This window comes from Panthera pardus, unplaced genomic scaffold (assembly GCF_024362965.1).
Source record: "Panthera pardus isolate Hobbes unplaced genomic scaffold, ASM2436296v1 HiC_scaffold_6, whole genome shotgun sequence".
Taxonomy (NCBI): domain Eukaryota; kingdom Metazoa; phylum Chordata; class Mammalia; order Carnivora; family Felidae; genus Panthera; species Panthera pardus.
The window spans coordinates 24,585,912-24,602,785 of NW_026526991.1; the positions used below are offsets into that span (position 1 = coordinate 24,585,912).

At 39.7% G+C, this 16,874-nt stretch overlaps 1 protein-coding gene across 3 annotated transcripts in view; it reads right to left on the reverse strand.

The window, feature by feature from the left end:
- Positions 1 to 4,550: 4,550 nt before the first annotated feature.
- ELK3 (ETS transcription factor ELK3) overlaps positions 4,551 to 16,874 on the reverse strand; it is a 65,977-nt gene continuing 53,653 nt past the window's right edge. For 2 of the 3 annotated variants that reach the window (XM_019446496.2, XM_053895418.1), the window contains exons 4-5: positions 11,184 to 11,306; positions 4,551 to 5,315 (exon numbers count right to left, since the gene is read on the reverse strand). In XM_019446496.2, coding sequence (XP_019302041.2) covers positions 5,217 to 5,315; positions 11,184 to 11,306 — 222 coding nt within the window. In that variant the 3' untranslated portion in view covers positions 4,551 to 5,216. The remainder of the gene's footprint in view (positions 5,316 to 11,183; positions 11,307 to 16,874) is intronic. The other variant, XM_019446497.2, reaches the window with a different exon arrangement.

The following is a 16,874-nucleotide window of genomic DNA, read 5'->3' on the forward strand; positions in this document are numbered from 1 at the left end:
ACAAAAGTCTATGCACACTTTTTTTAGACATAATGCTATTGTACAACTTAATGGACTACAGTATAGCATAAACATAATTTTTTTTTTAAGTTTATTTTGAGAGAGTGAGATAGCGCACAAGCAGGGGAGGGGGCAGAGAGAGAAGGGGGGAGAGAGAGAGAGAGAGAATCTGCACTGATGATGCAGAGCCCGATGCGGGGTCAAATTCATGAACCATGGGATCATGACCTGAGCCAAAATCAAGAGTCAGAGGCTTAACTGAGCCACCCAGGCGCCCCTATACATAATTTTTATATGCACTGGGAAACCAAAAAATTCACTTGATGCACTTTATTATGGTATTTGCTTTATTACAACAGACTGGAACTGAACTTGCAGTATCTCCAAGGTATGCCTGTACTTTTCTTTTTTATTTATTTACTTAAGTAATCTCTGCACTCAACATGGGGCTCACACAACCCTGAGATCAAGAGTTACATGCCTTTGCACCCATGGTAGGCCTGTACTTTTTGTGTCTGAATTTGCCTTTGTAGATATTTCATATACATTGAGTTATACCACATTCACCCTTTTGTGCCGTATTTCATTCACTTAAGATGATGTTTTCAAGTTTTATCCATGTTGTACCATGTATCAGAATGTTATTTCTCTTCATATCTGAATAATAATCTGTGAATATGCAGCATTTTGTTTAAACATTCATCTGTTGATTTCACACTGACTTTTCCCCATTTTTTGGGCTTTTCTGAATAATGCTGTCCTGAGTATGGGTGTACAAGCATATGTTTGGGTCCTTGTTTTCATTTCTTTGAGCTTAAATACCTAGGAGTGGGAATTGTTGGGTCATGCATAATCTATATTTACCTTTTTGAGGAACCATCAAACAATTTTCCATGATGACTGTACCATTTTACATTCCTAATAGTAATATATAAGAGTTCTAATTGCTCATTTTTACCAACACTTCTGTTCCTTTTTTAAACAAATTATTATATTCATTATAGTACGTATGACTTGGTATCTTATTGTGCTTTTTTGATTTGCATTTCCCGAACGAGTAAGGATGTTGCGCATCTCTTCATGTCCTTATTGGCCATTTGTATATTTGCTTTGGAGAAAACTCTATTCAAGTCTATTACCCATTTTGAAATTGTGTTGTTGATGGTGGTGAGTTGGGTCAGAAAGCTGTGTAGTTCTTTATATATTCTAGATATTAGACTCATTAGAGATATGATTAGCAGTTATTTTCTTCTGTGGGTTTTTTACTTTCTTGAAAGCATCCTTTTGATACACAAGACTTTTTATTTTTTTTAGAGTTCATTTTTGAAAGAGAATGTACTCGCACAAGCACGTGGGGGAGGGGCAGAGAGAGTCCCAAGCAGGCTTCTCGTCAGTGCAGAGCTCGATGCAGGGCTTGAACCCACAAAGCATGAGATCATGACCTGAGCTGAAATCAAGAGTCAGATGCCAAACTGACAGAGCTACCCAGGAATCCCAGGACTTCTCATTTTAAAGAAGTTCAGTGTATCTTTTTTTTTTTTTTTTTTTTTTTTTTTTTCCTGCTCTTGGTGATATATGTAAGACACTACTGCCAAATTTAAGATCATGAATATTTTCCTCTGTTTTAATATTCTTATAGTTTTAATGCTTACATTTAGGGCTTTGAGTTCATTTTTGCATGTAGTGTGAAGTTTGGATCTAACTTCATTCTTTTGCATGTGAATGTCTAGTTTTCCCTGCACTGTTTGTTAAAAAGACTATCCTTTTCCCATTAAATGGTCTTGGCACCCTTGTTAAGTCAGTTGGCCATAAATGTGAGAGTTTATTCTGTTTTACTGGTCTGTATCTCTTTTGGCCAGTACCAGTGTTTTGATTGATTGTAGCTTTGTAAATTTTGAAATCAAGAAGTGAGTCCCCCAACTCTGTTCTTTTTTTTTCAATGTTTTGGCTATTCAGGGTCCCTTGAAATTCCATATAAATTTTAGGATGGGATTTTTCTATTTCTGAGGAAAAACGCCATTGGGATTGTGATAGGAATTGCATTGATTGACTCTGTAGATTAATTTGGGAGTTCTGTGATCTTAATATTAAATCTTTCAGTCCATAAATGCAGGATGTCTTTAATTTCTTTTAGCAATGTTTTGTAGTTTTTCAGTATATAAGTCTTGTGCCTCCTTGATGAATTTTATTCCTAAGTATTGTATTCTTTTTGATGTTATTGTAGACAGAATTATTTTCTTTTCTGAATTTTTCATTTGCTAGTGTGTAGAAATACAAATGATTTTTGTTTTGTTTTGTGTCCTATAATTTTGCTGACGTTATTAACTTTTTTTTGTGGGTTCTTTAAGGTTTTCTACATGTAACACGATGTCTTCTATGAATAGAGATCCTGTATAATTTGGATTTATTTTTCTTGCCTAATTAACTTTGGTTAGGACTTTCGGTACTGTGTTGAAGTAGAATTGGCAACAGAGAGTATCCTTGTTCTTTATGTTAGGGGAAAACACTTTCAGTTACCATTGAGTATGATATTAGTTGCAGCTAAAAGAAATGATCATTTGTTTTTTTCCCTTCCTCATCACCTACCCTATCATTCAGTGTAGAATAATTGGTAAACCTTAAGATTTAAAAGATGAGGGGACCACTTTTCAAACCCTTTCTCCTCCCCAACCCTCACCAATTCAACCTCAATAATTGTTTCATTAAATATCTCTTTGAAGCAGATTATATATACAATAGCATGTTTTGATGTATCATATTTGAGGCTAGAGGCCGGGACTTATTTTTCAGCTCTTACCCATATAGAAAAGCAAAATTTGGATCGTTCCAAGTAAATGGAAGTAAACCAACCCACTTGCCTCCTTGCACCTTTTATCACAAAGTATTTATTGAACAAAAACAATAGTAAAATTGATACATATATGAAAGTGAATGAAGATATGCACTCATAGAAAAGGTGTGTACAAAGAGACCAACGTTTAGGTTATAGTTCTATAAAACCTTAGCTATAGTAGTAGTTTAACACTGATCAAGCAGACAATAAAAAGGAAAAAGTTATTTAATATGTTCTTTGAAATCTATTCTCTAAAATAACTGTTAAAACACACACACACACACACACACACACACAGAATGAGGCAGAGCTATAAGAGTTACATTTCAATACCTCCAATTCTCTATTTGTGTCATAGTTTTCTGATCCATAAAAATTATGGTGTTTTTCCGTTTCTAATAAACAGCTAGAGTCCATAGTATTTCAAGGAAGGAAATATAGGAATTGGGTTTATAGTCATTTGAATATTTCCAATCAGCATATACACTTAAAAATATTTTTGGTTGAAGTTTTTGTACATTGATTAACTTTCTCTGTAAGAATCTTCCATTTGGGGTATGTTCTTCACTTATCCGATGAATTGTTTTTAATGTTCTAACATAGAGCTTGGGGCCAGGAGTGGAAAAGCATAACTGGACTGAGCACCAGTCACTGTTCTATCTTTAATGAGCTGTGTGGCCTCAGGCAGCTCCCAGTTGTTTGTGTAATTGCCTTATGTGGAGACAGTGGTGAGAAGCATTCTCAAAGGCCCCCTCTACCTGTAGCATTTCATGTTGGGTACATCTCAGTTCCCCAGACCAGCTCTTTTATTTTAGTACAGAATTTTCCTCAGCCTATGAGGGAGTGACAGTAGTGTCTGTGGATTTTGGAATTTATATCCAGAGTTGTATATTGGAGATGTACAGAGATGCTTAATTCCAATTGAAAAATCTCAAGATTTTTAGAAAATTGCAGAAATGTGTTTTTACAAGCTTTATTTTTTATGCTTTTTCATAATCCTTGCCACTTAACACCTACTTTGGAGTCAGTTATTTAGCCATATTTCAAATTGGTTACTTATAGTTCAGGATGATAATCTGATCTTGAATCGAAAGTGCCGGACACTTTCCAGTTCTCTCCACATTAGAATTTTCCTACCTCGTGTACAGAACAGTGCCTTAGAGTGGTGCCTGATGTTTCTGTTATCACTGCTCTAAACTGTGCTACACAAGAGAGTTAACTGCTGAGTGCTCCAAATTGTTACTAATTCAGTTCCATAATGATGAGGTTCCTGAAGAGTTTTATATTTCTTGTATCCAGTTTCCTTCATTCTCCCCATAAACTTAGTAATACATAAAGCAATGTATTCTACCTCTCAGTTTCACAGGCAAGGCTATGCCTATACACATGAAGATACTTGGTGTTCTAAAATTGTTGTCTGTGAGCCTCTTCCAAAGCATAGGTGTTTTAAATGTTAATTATGGTTGTAGGGGTTTACCCTAACTCATAATGGTACAGGAAATATATCAGGGGTGTGATTCTCTAGGGAAACTGGGAGAACCACAGCTGATTTTTTGAAATAAGAACATGCTTACATAGATATTTCAAGGCCATGGGTAGAGTGAACTTGATGTAGATTTCCATCTCCGGTTTATGCTTGGGAGGAGTCTAAAAGATTGTAAACAGCTAGGTGGCTAGCCTTTCAAAGTTCATTTTTTAAAAAATGCACTTTAGAACATTTTCTTTTATGAATGTTTATTTTCTAAATATGGCTTAGTTTATTTTATAAAAACATTAACTTGGACATTTACTGAATTTCAGTTCAAAAGAGGTTCTAAGGCAATTCTTATACAATTGAAAGCGAAAAGGAAAAATATGAATATGCTTTCATGTTGCCTACTTGTGGAAAATAATGAAATTCTACTAGAGAGCTGTTTGATACTAATTTTTGTCTTTCAAACATTTTCTCTTAATACTAAAAAATATATAAATCATTTACATAAAACTAAATGCAAAGGAAGGCACAGCTGGTTATAGTGTCTATAAGCATAGTTCAGCATATGCGGAATTAAAGAGAAAAAAAGCTTCACATCCTTATTAGTTATACTGAAAACCATTAAGAAAAGTTCTTCACTGTCAACAGTGTTCAACACTTAAGAGCTAAGAAGATATAAAACAAAAACATTAAAATTCACTTAATGCCAAACAGATCTTCATATATACTTGAATATAAAAAAAAAAGTTTTAAAAATGCTAACATAAATCTAGACCATCCATGTTATGAAAAGTGCAAACCAAATTAACAGAGGGTTTCACAATGTCCTTCTCATGACACAGGTAAACTAGCCCAGGGGGACAAATTTGTCTCATCAGTTAATAAGTCTTTAATTGTGGCCAGATGTCATCAGGATTTCTGAGAGTTCGAAGAAAGCAGTACTGGAGAAGCAGCTCTATCCAGACTGGGGATTGGCACTGGCATGTGGCCATTAAGCAGTGTTGGAAACTGTAGGGAACAAAAGAGTTTTAAAATAATTATTGCAGACCCATTGGGAAGAACCTGAGTTCTTTACATTCCTAGACAGACCACGGTGGATCACCCCTGGGAGACAGGTCGGTTGCAAATTATTTTACAGAATGAGATCACGGTTACACAGAGCAAAGAATAGGGCCCAGAAAATCTCCCTAATTATTAAATACCTAGGCCACTAGAAAAAAAAAAATGTATATATGTTGCTAAAGCATGTTCTAATACTTTTAAAAGGTTCCAAGCTACTCAGAATGCTGATTTGCAAGACAACACACTCAACCTGGTTCTCATGTAAAACTTCTAATAGTATTTTGAAAATGGCCATGGTTTGTCCAGAGTACTGTAAAGATGCTTCTCAGTAACTATTAAAAATAAGTACTTTACCTTAAAAGGCTTAGAAAGCAAGAATATATTTTGGGGCTGAGGAAGTATTCTTTTTAATTACAATGACAAATAATATCCTACTTCACGGTAACAATACTTAAAAAGTTAATTTTTGCATTGTTGGCAACTAAGATGATAAATGGGATAAAGGTAGCTGGCTTTGATAACAACTTTCAGGTCTGAAAGAAATAACCACAACTATACTCCCAACTGAACAAGAATAATTAAAGGCCTCCCTTTAATACATTACTATGCATAACTAGATTTTCATTGTCCAGAATGATAGGTGTCAAAATGATCTCCCGGCTATCTTCTAGTTTAATTGCTATTTCGTCTAGATAAGTTAATACTAAATTTCAATACTGAATATCAAACTGCAAAACCTAGCACAAGGTAGAAGTACTGTACAATAAATACTTATAGATTTGTCCAATTTTCAAACTATTTCAATAATTTATGTCTGGTGCCTTGCAGTTTATCAGTGGTTGTCACTTCAGTTGATATCTAGGATCCTGTAAGGTAAGTTTGGTTATCCCCACAGAGCATGTGGGGGTGCTCTTTAAATACTATTTCAATTTCCTTAATGGTCATTTAACATATTCAAGGATTTGTTTCTTTTCTGACACTTTGGAATTTTAGTTGTTTGTAGAATTTTACCCATTTCAACTGAGTTATCACACCTATTAAACATATAGCTTATACTCTTTTAAAAGATCCATGCTCCTAACTACTATTCTCATTGACTTGATTTTAGCATAGACCCTGGAAGAAGAGCGGGTGTTGAATTTTCATTCCTTTAGCTTATTTGCAGTCTTATCTCATTTTGGTTTGTGACCATTTTACTGGTCAGCTTTTGGTTTTGTTAATCTTCCTGTTTAAATCTAGATATTATTGATTTCTGCCCTCCTCAGTTGTAGTTCCTCTTGCCTGGCTTTTCTGGCATGTTTCATCTTTATTGACTCCCCACGTCCACTCTCTTAAGTTGCAGCATTCCCCCAACTTTACCCTCTGCCTGCCTTTCTCCCATACTGGACTCAACAGTCATTTCCTGCCATCAGTTAGATGTCCCCATCAGTGCGTCTTCCCCAATAGCCTGCAATTCTGTGCTCACTCAAGTCAGTCAGAGTGGTGATAGGAGCATGACCCTAAACTTGAATCCAGGTTTTGCTACTTATTAACATGCGGTCTTGGGTAAACTGAGCAACATCTCTGGGCCTTCGTTTCCTTAGGTTTTCAAAAAGAACTACTGGGAGTACAGCTGACTCTTGAACAACACAGGTTTGCAAATTTTTTCAACAAACAGCATAATACTGTAAACGTCTTTTCCTTACAATTTTCTTTTCCCTAGCTTACTTTTTATAAGAATACATACAGCATGTAATACATGGAACATGCAAAGTATGTGTCAGCTGTTACCAGAAAGGTTTCTGGTCAACATTAGGCTCATGTTTTTGAACAGTCAGAAGTTATACATGGATTTTCAACTGCAAGGGGGGGTGAGCACCCCTAAACCCCACATTGTTCAAGGGTCAACTGTATTAAATGAGAAGCCACGAAAAGCACTCTAAACAATGTCTAACATATAGTAGCCCTCAAAAAATGTGAGCTTCTTATACAAAAGTAATCTTTGTCTCTTCCTAAATTTCACTACTTCTTACTCCTGAAACCCAGCTAAAAGTCTTCCTCTCAATTTTACCCCTGGAATGTCTTCTAAATATATTCCCATTTCCACTATAATCTAAAAAATGATTTTCCCATCAGTGTTTGAAGTAATACAAATTTTTCTCATCTCTTCCTTCCCTCCCTTCAATCCTTTCTCCACATGCTGTCAGCAATATGTTTCTAAAATAGAGATTATATAGGGGCACCTAGGTGGCTCAGTCAGTTAAGTGTCTGACTTCGGTTCGGGTAATGATCTCTTGATTCATGAGTTCGAGCCCCACATCGGGTTCCATGCTGACAGCGTGGAGCCTGCTTGGGATTCCTGCTCTCTTCCTCTCTCTCTGCCCCTCCCCCACTCATGCTCGTTCTCTCAAAATAAACTATAAGAAATATTTAAAATAGAGATTTTTATTACACTATCTCCAGCTAAGAAAGCCTCCCATGGTTACTTAAGAGATTAAGGTGGAAAACTCTGAGCATACTATTCAAGGCCCACAGCTGCTTTTCCAGTCACCCAGTCCCTTCCTGAACAGACTGTGTACTTGCATAGTCAAATCATGCAAATTATCTAGAAGGTGCTTTTCTCTCACCCAAAATCCTGTCCTTTCTTCCCAGCTCAGGTGTCACTTGTTTCCTGGAGCCTCCATCTAGTCCCCAGCTAGAAAATTAGTCCCTGTTGGGTTCCTACAACGTTTTGTTTATATGTCTATTATTCCCATATTGTATATCCTCTACAATCCCTGATAACACAGCACTGCAAATCTCTTCTGGGTTAGATCTGTTGAATTAAAAATTACAGAAAACCTTCTTAATTGAAAACCTTAATTAGCCCTGCCTTGTTTTGAGATATTAACTGTACCTATTCCAAATTTGATCAGTCTGTTTCGAAAGTGGAACAGACATCCTATAGATAAAAGTTCCAAATACCAAACTGTTCAGACCAGAATCACTTTATTTTTAAATATACCTCTTCCAGAAAAACTAGTATCTTCTCTCCCCTTCCTTTAAATTCTTCAGTATCTGCTATAACTTGCCACAATAATTATACCAGTGGACCTTCTGTGCAAAAACTCTTCCACTCTGTCAACTGTTACCCTAAGGATTCTGACTTTTCTAATTATCACAACGGGAAACTTGCCAGCACCATTTAAAGCTTACTGTAGCCCAAGTGTATTTCTTTTATTCCTCCAACACATTTACAGTATATGTGAAAAGTTTGTTATTTTTAAAGAAAATTATTAGTTTGAAAGGAGCACTGTTGATAATCTGAATTTCGAATATTCTTACGTTTTACTTACTGTTTTAAAAACTTCTGGTTCCAACTTCTATCACAACTGGTCTTATCACAGGAAGAGTGATAATATTTTAAAGGGCACAAAGTTGTTTTTCCTTAGTTTTATGGACCCTAATGACAGAGGGCACAAGGCCCTGCCAGCCATCTAAAAATGATTATATTCCTCATCCTGACCTTGTGTTTGTAGTTTGGGTTGTAGTTTTGTTTTGAATGGCTCTGGTGAGAGGAGAGGTACATTTTGTGAAATGAAAATTTTGAAGCAGGTGGTCTTTAAATGCAGCAGTTTCTTCTCCAGAATTCTAATTGTAAATTAGGAACCACCGGTCTGCAGTGGTTCTCAAAGTGGATTCCTAGAGCAGCAGCATCACTGCGATCTCGGAAAGATGTTATTTTCAGGCCCCAACCGAGATGTTCTGAATCAGAAACTCTTGGGTTGGGGCCCAACAAGTTTTTAACACCCCATTTAAGCTGATTCTGTTGCACACTAACTTTGAGAGCTACTGGTTTCTCCATGACCGAAGAGACGAGGATATGTATATCCAACACCCAGAGTTCCTATTATCTTGACAGTGTGTAGAAACACTACGGACATGGGCAGTTGTCACTGTTAGGAGTGATGGGCTGGAAAAGGTTTAGATTCTAAGGCAAGGGATCCTAAAGAACTCCCAACTTGTTAGTTGGATTCTAACTATCCAGTTTTCTATGGATTCCTTAGGAGATCACTAAGCCCTATACCAGTCAGGTGGCAGAATTCCCAGTAAGGAAGGAAGGGAGATTCCATTCGTTATTCCCAAACATCTAGTGAACCCTACGGAGGCCTTGTCAGATGTAGCACTGGAGTAGGACTTCAGTCCCCAGGCCCACAGAGCTCACCGTACACATGCTCCAAACAACTTCTGCTCTAATCAGGAACTCGAATACTAGAAGACTGCTGCTCCAACCTGAATACCAGGAAGTAAGGTCTTTTAACTCTACCAAAAGATTACTAATCTGAAACTTTGCCAGTACTTCACTTGCTCACTGCTTTTTGCTCACTGCTTCTAGTTTTTGTTTCCCTGCCTGAGTTCAGATGGATAAGAATCAACATGTTGGCCGTGTATGACCATAGCTCAATTTCTTGTGATGCGAAGACAGGCCTGAAGAGAAACTTGATTACTCTAGGGATATACAGTCCCTACCTCAACCTTCCTAGGAAACCAGAGAAGCAAGATAGCAATCAAAACCTCTTTAGCTCTACCTTTCTTCCAAGACCCTAAATCCCAGCATGTATAGCCCCTGGCACAGAGAAGGTAAATATTAACTTTGACAAGCAAAATGACCCACTCAGAAAAGCATGGAGACCTGATCTTTTTAACAACATTCTTAGACGATTCTTATTCTTTTCTTTTTAAAATAATCTCTACATTGAACGTGGGGCTCCAACTCACGACTGTGAGATCAAGAGCCACATGCTCTACAGACTGAGCCATCAGGTGCTCCAGTTTCTTGGTGAATTCTTAGACATCCATTCATTTAGTCAGCGATAATTACTAAGCATCATTTGTGTGCCCAGCGATGTGCCCGACACAGGGGGCACGCCGCAGTAAACAAGAAACACGATGCAATTCCAGCCTCCTGAGGGCCCACAGTCTAGTGGAGATTGCCAGGCGAACAGGCAATCATAAATACAGAGTGGTCAGTGCTAGGTGCAAGGGGAGAAAAGAACTACAACTATCTTGGGTGAGCCACTCGGTGGCGGGGGGGGGGGGGGGGGGGGGCAGGCATGGGATTTAGGGTGGATGAGATCAACAGGCTAGAGAGAGGGTGTTTTCACTTCTCCCAGCTTCGCTTCGCTCCTATCCCTAGGACTCTATTCCCTTAGTAATAACATCTTGGTCTGTGAGAAACAGTCTTTGAGTCTTTCAAAGAGGAAATACTGATTACCACACGATAGCAGGCAATGCACTGCATAATTGCAGTGTGTGAATGAATAATAAACGTGCCTACCTAGTAACAGGACTTGTGCAAGATAAAGCAGCTACGATTGTTTTTAACCAAATGCCCTGGATGTTCCTTTCTTATGGAACAGGGAGAACTTGAGGACGATTCACAGAATTCTACAGATCACTTTTCTATTACAGTATGGAAATTCTTCATTATTTTTGTTTTTCAGTTTATTTCAAGTAATGTCAATATGTTGATTAATTTTTTAAAGTATGAGCTACTATAAAATCATTTTAAAGTCCCTTTTCCTGAATAAATTTCCAGTTCTTATAGGCAGTAAAGATATCCAAATACTTCGAGAATTAATTGTTCCATTTGTGGATATCTGACACAAATACGCTATTTCTGCCTCAGTGAAAATGTCTGCCTTTGAAGGCTGGCTCTTATAGCCCATCATCTCCCTTTGGAAACTTCACATTTTAACCAAATGGAGGGTAGTGTTCTGTAACCTATGCAGGATTTACTGGGGAAACACATCCCTTAGAAGTTTAGTGTGTACAAGTTCATTTCTAAATGCTCACCTGGAACAGCGTGTTTGGCCCTTGCAACCGGGCAGGACTCAGAGGAGCAACTGGACTAAGGCTGCTCCAGAAATGTATGCTGGATAGCAGTGGACTCGGGGTCAGAAGCAATCCATTTGGTGTCTGGGAAAAAAGCACACAGATTTTGATAAAGGTATCAGCTGACTCTAGCCGTGATCAGCACTGAGGCTAGGTACACTAGCCTTGAACCAAGAAACAAGCCTCACCATCTTAGGAAAATCTGGAAACCATGTTATTTCTGCAAGGCTGTGCACAGTTGAATTTTCTTCAATGCTAACTGTATTAGCAATTTTATAAAGGAGAAAAGTATGGACAAGTTACCTCCCCTAAACATTCTAGTTGTGAAACAAGTTTATAGCAACTTTTGTCCAGGTGGTCTCTTCAATTTGCCTCCCTTCCCCCATTAAACAAGATTTAGTGTACAAAATGGGACTCCATGAAGGGGCTATATTTTTATCTCTTTTCTTATTTTCCTACAATGGACATCCACTACTTGGGTTACACACACACACACACACACACTTTTTAAAGGGCCTCTCGAGCTTCACTTTCCCAGAAAGCAGCAGCCCTTTCAGATTTTAGGATTTGCTGTTAAAATACCCTGTAGCAGCTTCTTCAAAAGTTCTGAACTAGGTTTTCCAAATTCCACTCCGGATGTGGGGCTGATGAGAATTCATCTCCCTGGCAATGGTTTGGAGGGGGAAAAATTCTTTCTTGTTAGACTGGGTGTAAAGCCAAAACTCTGGGTTTCCCAGGGGAGTGCCAAGGACTGCATCTGCTCGCACACACACAGCAGGAGTCCTGGCCTGCAAGCCAGCTAGAGGGCAGAAGAAACAACTCGCCCAGCTGCTAAGTCTGCATGGCTTTTGTTCTCAGCTGAGGCAACCTCCTGGCCCAGGGTGGTTTTGCACCTTTGGTGACTAGAAGGAGCCCCTCCGCGGTTTTATGATGTCAGTAAGGTGCTTTGCGTAATGAGAACCACAGCAAAGGCTCCAGTGTGCACATTGCATCATGTTGGATGCTAGAGTGTTATTTTTTCCTAGAATTGGCTTCAGCAGCTTTGTTAATTATCGGGAACATGTGGCATAAACCTAAGTTGAAAGGTCTGCTGTGTTCAGCGGAAAGGAGACAAACCTCCAAAGGTTCTCAAACTGTGAAGCTACTGAAAGGTGAACTAATTTATACCAAGTCATTTGAATCTTTGATTCCACAGCATTGCCTACACGTGGAATGACCAGTGAGGTTATTAGGATAAATACGTGTTCTGGAGGTGCTTCCCAGTTCTAATGCAAGGCCGTTTCACAAATGCACCAGGCCATCTGGTCTGACGATTAAGACTTTTTTAGCATGCGCTCTGCCAGTGTTCCAACCTCAGAACCACTACTTACTACTAAGGTCATCTCTCTCTGCCTTGGTCTCCTCATCTGTAAAATGGGGAGGAAAAAAATGCCTACATTACAGGATTGCTAGGAAGATGAAATAAGATGGTCTATAAAACTCTATACATGTGCCTGGCACACAGCAAACGCTCAAGAAGTGTTCATAAAAAGTGAACCTGACGTATTCTATGAATTTCATCTGTTCATGGGAGAAATTCTCAATGTATATATAACCGTACTCAATGTCCTGAAACCAGGCACCTGCCGGTACCTTCAAGGCTCCTCTCGGCCATATTAGGCTCAAGTGCACAAGCTCAAGTGATCGGAGAACTAATATTTGCACGTTGCACTGGAACCAAATTCCAACCACAATATGCCACATTAACAGTGTGTTCAGGGCCTCCTAGCTTACTTACCAATGAAGCTCCCCAAGCTCGAAAGAGACAATAAGCCTAGACTACAAAACCCAGCTAGCTAGCTTTCTCTTATTCATGGCCATAAGTATAAATCCACTCCTTTGTGATCTTTTGAGCAATACATGAAGTGTAGAATTTGTATTTTAGTCTAAAATGCATGCACGCTTGTTTCTCAGGGATGCAGGATGTACTCAGAATACAGCAGCCATCAATTTCACATGTCTGAAATATCTTCTATTAATATATGCAAATAAATATTTTTGAAATAACTTCATTCACTCTTCTCCCTCCCATCCCCATTCTCCCTGAAGATCTGGCTATAAAGAAAAAACTATTTGGGTTGCTCTTTCAAGGGACGGTCCTCTTAACGCTCACCCTGGCTAATCTCCAGTACAGTGAGTTTTCAGAGCCTCTTTCCACAAGCTCTTGGAGTCAGGCAAGGTGGTATGGGCTGGGCCCGAGGGCTAGAGGCTAAAGAAAGAAGCCACAGGCAAAATGCATGCTTCCTCTTCCTTCACCAAAGGATATTTTAGTAAATGGGCCCTTTGGGATGGCAGACAGGGAGTTCTTGATCCCATCAGCTGTAGGGAAGGAGAGGCCCGAGGACCCAAGGCAAAGGGTATTGATGTTCAAGGGGAAAGACCTTCCTATCGGGATCTCGTTTTCATCTCCCCCACCCCAACGCAGTTCTTCTTCTGCATAATACAGGGTCTCCTAAAAAGCCTGCACATTTGAGCTAAACCTGGTGAGCTGGCATTGCCCAGACATACCCCATTTGAGTGCCCTGGTTCAAGGCCCTCTGCCTGGACCGTGCCCTCAGACCTCCTCCTCCACCCTACCCCTGCTTCCCTCTGCCCATCAAAACACCACCCCTTCAAAGGAGACTTTACTGCTTTTCCCTCAATCTTTCCTCTTTTTCCTGAATCTGTATAACAGTCTATAACCACTTTTTCCTTAACATTTTCTACCTCATTATGTTAATTTGCATATTCTTATTATGCCTCTTTCTGTAACGTTTAAGGCATCTTGATCATCTTTATTCCTCCTGTGGTACCCAGTTTCTAAATACTTGATGAGCTGAAGTGATCTGTAACTCCAGGTGCATCCCCTCACATATCTGTCACCTGTTGGACATGTCAACTTGGAATGCCCCGCCTGTTCAAACCGGCCTTCCTCACCTTCTTTCCAAACCTAGTGTTTCTTAGGACTCCCCGTGTCTATCAATACCACCACTGATCTATCCACGCAAGAAATACTGAGCACATGGTATGTATCAGGTGCCAAGGATACAATGATAGGACAAGACACGATCCCCGGACTTACAGCCCTGTCTACAACCCAGCATCCTAGTCACTGAGATGCAAAATGCCTCCCACTTGCTACAACCTCTGGGCACGGCCTGTGGATCCTTCTTTGAAGTGACTCTCTTATTTATTTCCCCCATTTCCATTTCTGCTGCATTCAAGGCCTATCACCTTACCAAATGGCATTCAACAAAGGCCACCTAAACCAGTCCACCTCTGGCCTCTCTTCCAATGTAGTCTTCATTTTATTTTATTAAGTGCATTTATTTTGAGAGAGAGATAGAAAGCAGGGGAGGGGCAGAGAGAGAATCCCAAGCAGGCTCTGCATTGTCTGCACAGAGCCCGATGTAGGGCTTCAACTCCCAAACTGTGAGATCATGACCTGAGCCAAAACCAAGAGTGGGACACTTAACCAGCTGAGCCACCCAGGTGCCCCTCTTCCAATCTATTCTGAGCACCGCTACCAAATCAGTCACCCTAACATACTGTCTTCCTTTCAAATTCATTGTTTCAGGGGGAAAAAATTCATTAGCCACAATTCTAGGTTGCCCCATGACCTGGTTTCATATGCTCCCTAATTTCCTTATATGAACCTTCCTACTTTGCTTCATGTGTCCTGAACACTATAGAATTCCAGCCTACCAGTCCTTTAGCACTTGTTCCAGAACCTTCCCTGACCACCCAGACCTTATTTCCCTGGGGTACCCTGTTTCCATGATTTTAGGCACCCCTTACATGTTGGTGACTCCCTAACTTTATCTTCAGTCCCAAACTCCTTAGCTCCAGCTGGAACTGGATGTTCTATGTCATACAGGTTCCTCACACTCTTGATGGCCCAAAATGGACATGTAACCTTTCACTGCAAGCTTATTCCTATCCTATGCTCCTCATACTCAACTTCTGGCGCTCCCCTAACACCTTCACACCTGTGGATGGCATTCCCTATGTCTCTCTCACATCTGTCCCCTTTGGCCCCACCCAACTGTCACAGCCTTAGATCCCCCTTGTCTTTCATCTGGAATATAATAGTATCCTAACTGGTTCCGGCTTCACCCCTCCCCAATCCACGTCATCAAGATGAGTTCTAAAACACAACTATGTCACTCATGCCCCATCTCCCAACCACGGGCTTCACCTTTGCAATTTGTCCCCACTCCCTACTGAACCACTGTACTGCCCCTCATTCACTAAGCTGTTTCATATCTTTATGGCTTGGTTCAAGCTGTTCCTCTGCCTACAATGCCCCCCTCACCTTATGTGCCAGATGGTCGCTACCCTGCCCAAGTGTGCTCATGCCTTCCAGGAAGCCCTGTCAACACCCTTCCCCATCCCCAGCAAAATTAATACCTTCTTAATATTTCTTCTGTACTGATCTGGGATAGTGTATCAAAGAATTTAAGGCAAGTTATGAGCTCCTAATGATCAGGGACTAATTCATGTTTGTATCCCCAGCTCCAAGCACTGCATCTTACATGTAATAGGTGCTCACTTCCTATATGTTGAATTGGACTGAATGATCTTTCCCCTCTTCTGTTCCTATGGTGCTTCTCTGCACTGTGTATTTGACCCTTGCCACATGCTGTGTGTGTGTGTGTGTGTGTGTGCGCGCGTGCGTGCCTTATTTTGGCTAGGTCCTAAGGTCATAAAAATAGGCACTGTACATACTCCTGGTATCCTTTCAGTGATTCGCAAATAATGCTCAATAATTATTTGTTGATAGATTCTAAAGGGAATTTGTTTCTCTTTAAAAATCCCAGCAAGCTGTTAATTTCTTACCAAAACGAGTCTGAATTCCTCATCCAGTTTTCAGCGTCCCCTATAATTTCACATCACCCTAAGTTATATTACCCCATATTCTTTACCTAATGGACAGCAAGCTTATGAGAGCAGGAACGGTCTACCTTGTTCACCTCTGTATACCTCAATCACTAGCAAAGAGTAGGTGTTGAACAGTTATCTCCTAGATGAATTAATTAACATAGTAACTGTTCATTACTGACCAAATAGGATGTGCATGAGCCACTCAACAACAAGTATATGTGGATTATTTGACTTGGGAATATGAGATACTGGTAAGTCTTGGAGGCTCTAGAAAATAAAGGAGAGGAGATCAGGATGTCCGCTTAACATTCTGTTGTACCAACATCACAAATCTTAGTCTCTCAGTCTCCATGACTTAGTCTTAGTCTACAAACATCACAAATCTTAGTCTCCATGACAATGCCATTCTGGGGTTAAAAACAAATCCTCAAATAAATGTCAACTATTTCTGGCAGACTCCTGGAGTTGCCCAAATTCAAGTAAAAACAACGATTTTAAAGACTTTAAGAGAGAAGTTAAATCACACAAAAGTTTGTGTAGCACTCAATGTGCTGATCTTAATGAAAGGGTTCCATGAGAGTTCCAACAGAACTCCATGCGAGTCTACAGGAGATGTAGCAAGTGGCAGGAGGGGGAAAGGAGTTAAGAGCAGAATTGGGAGGAGGCAGTGGAACCAAGAAGGCAAAGGAGGGAGATGAGACAGGCCCGGAGGTGGAGAGAGGGAGGGCATTATCACAATTTGTTTATCCT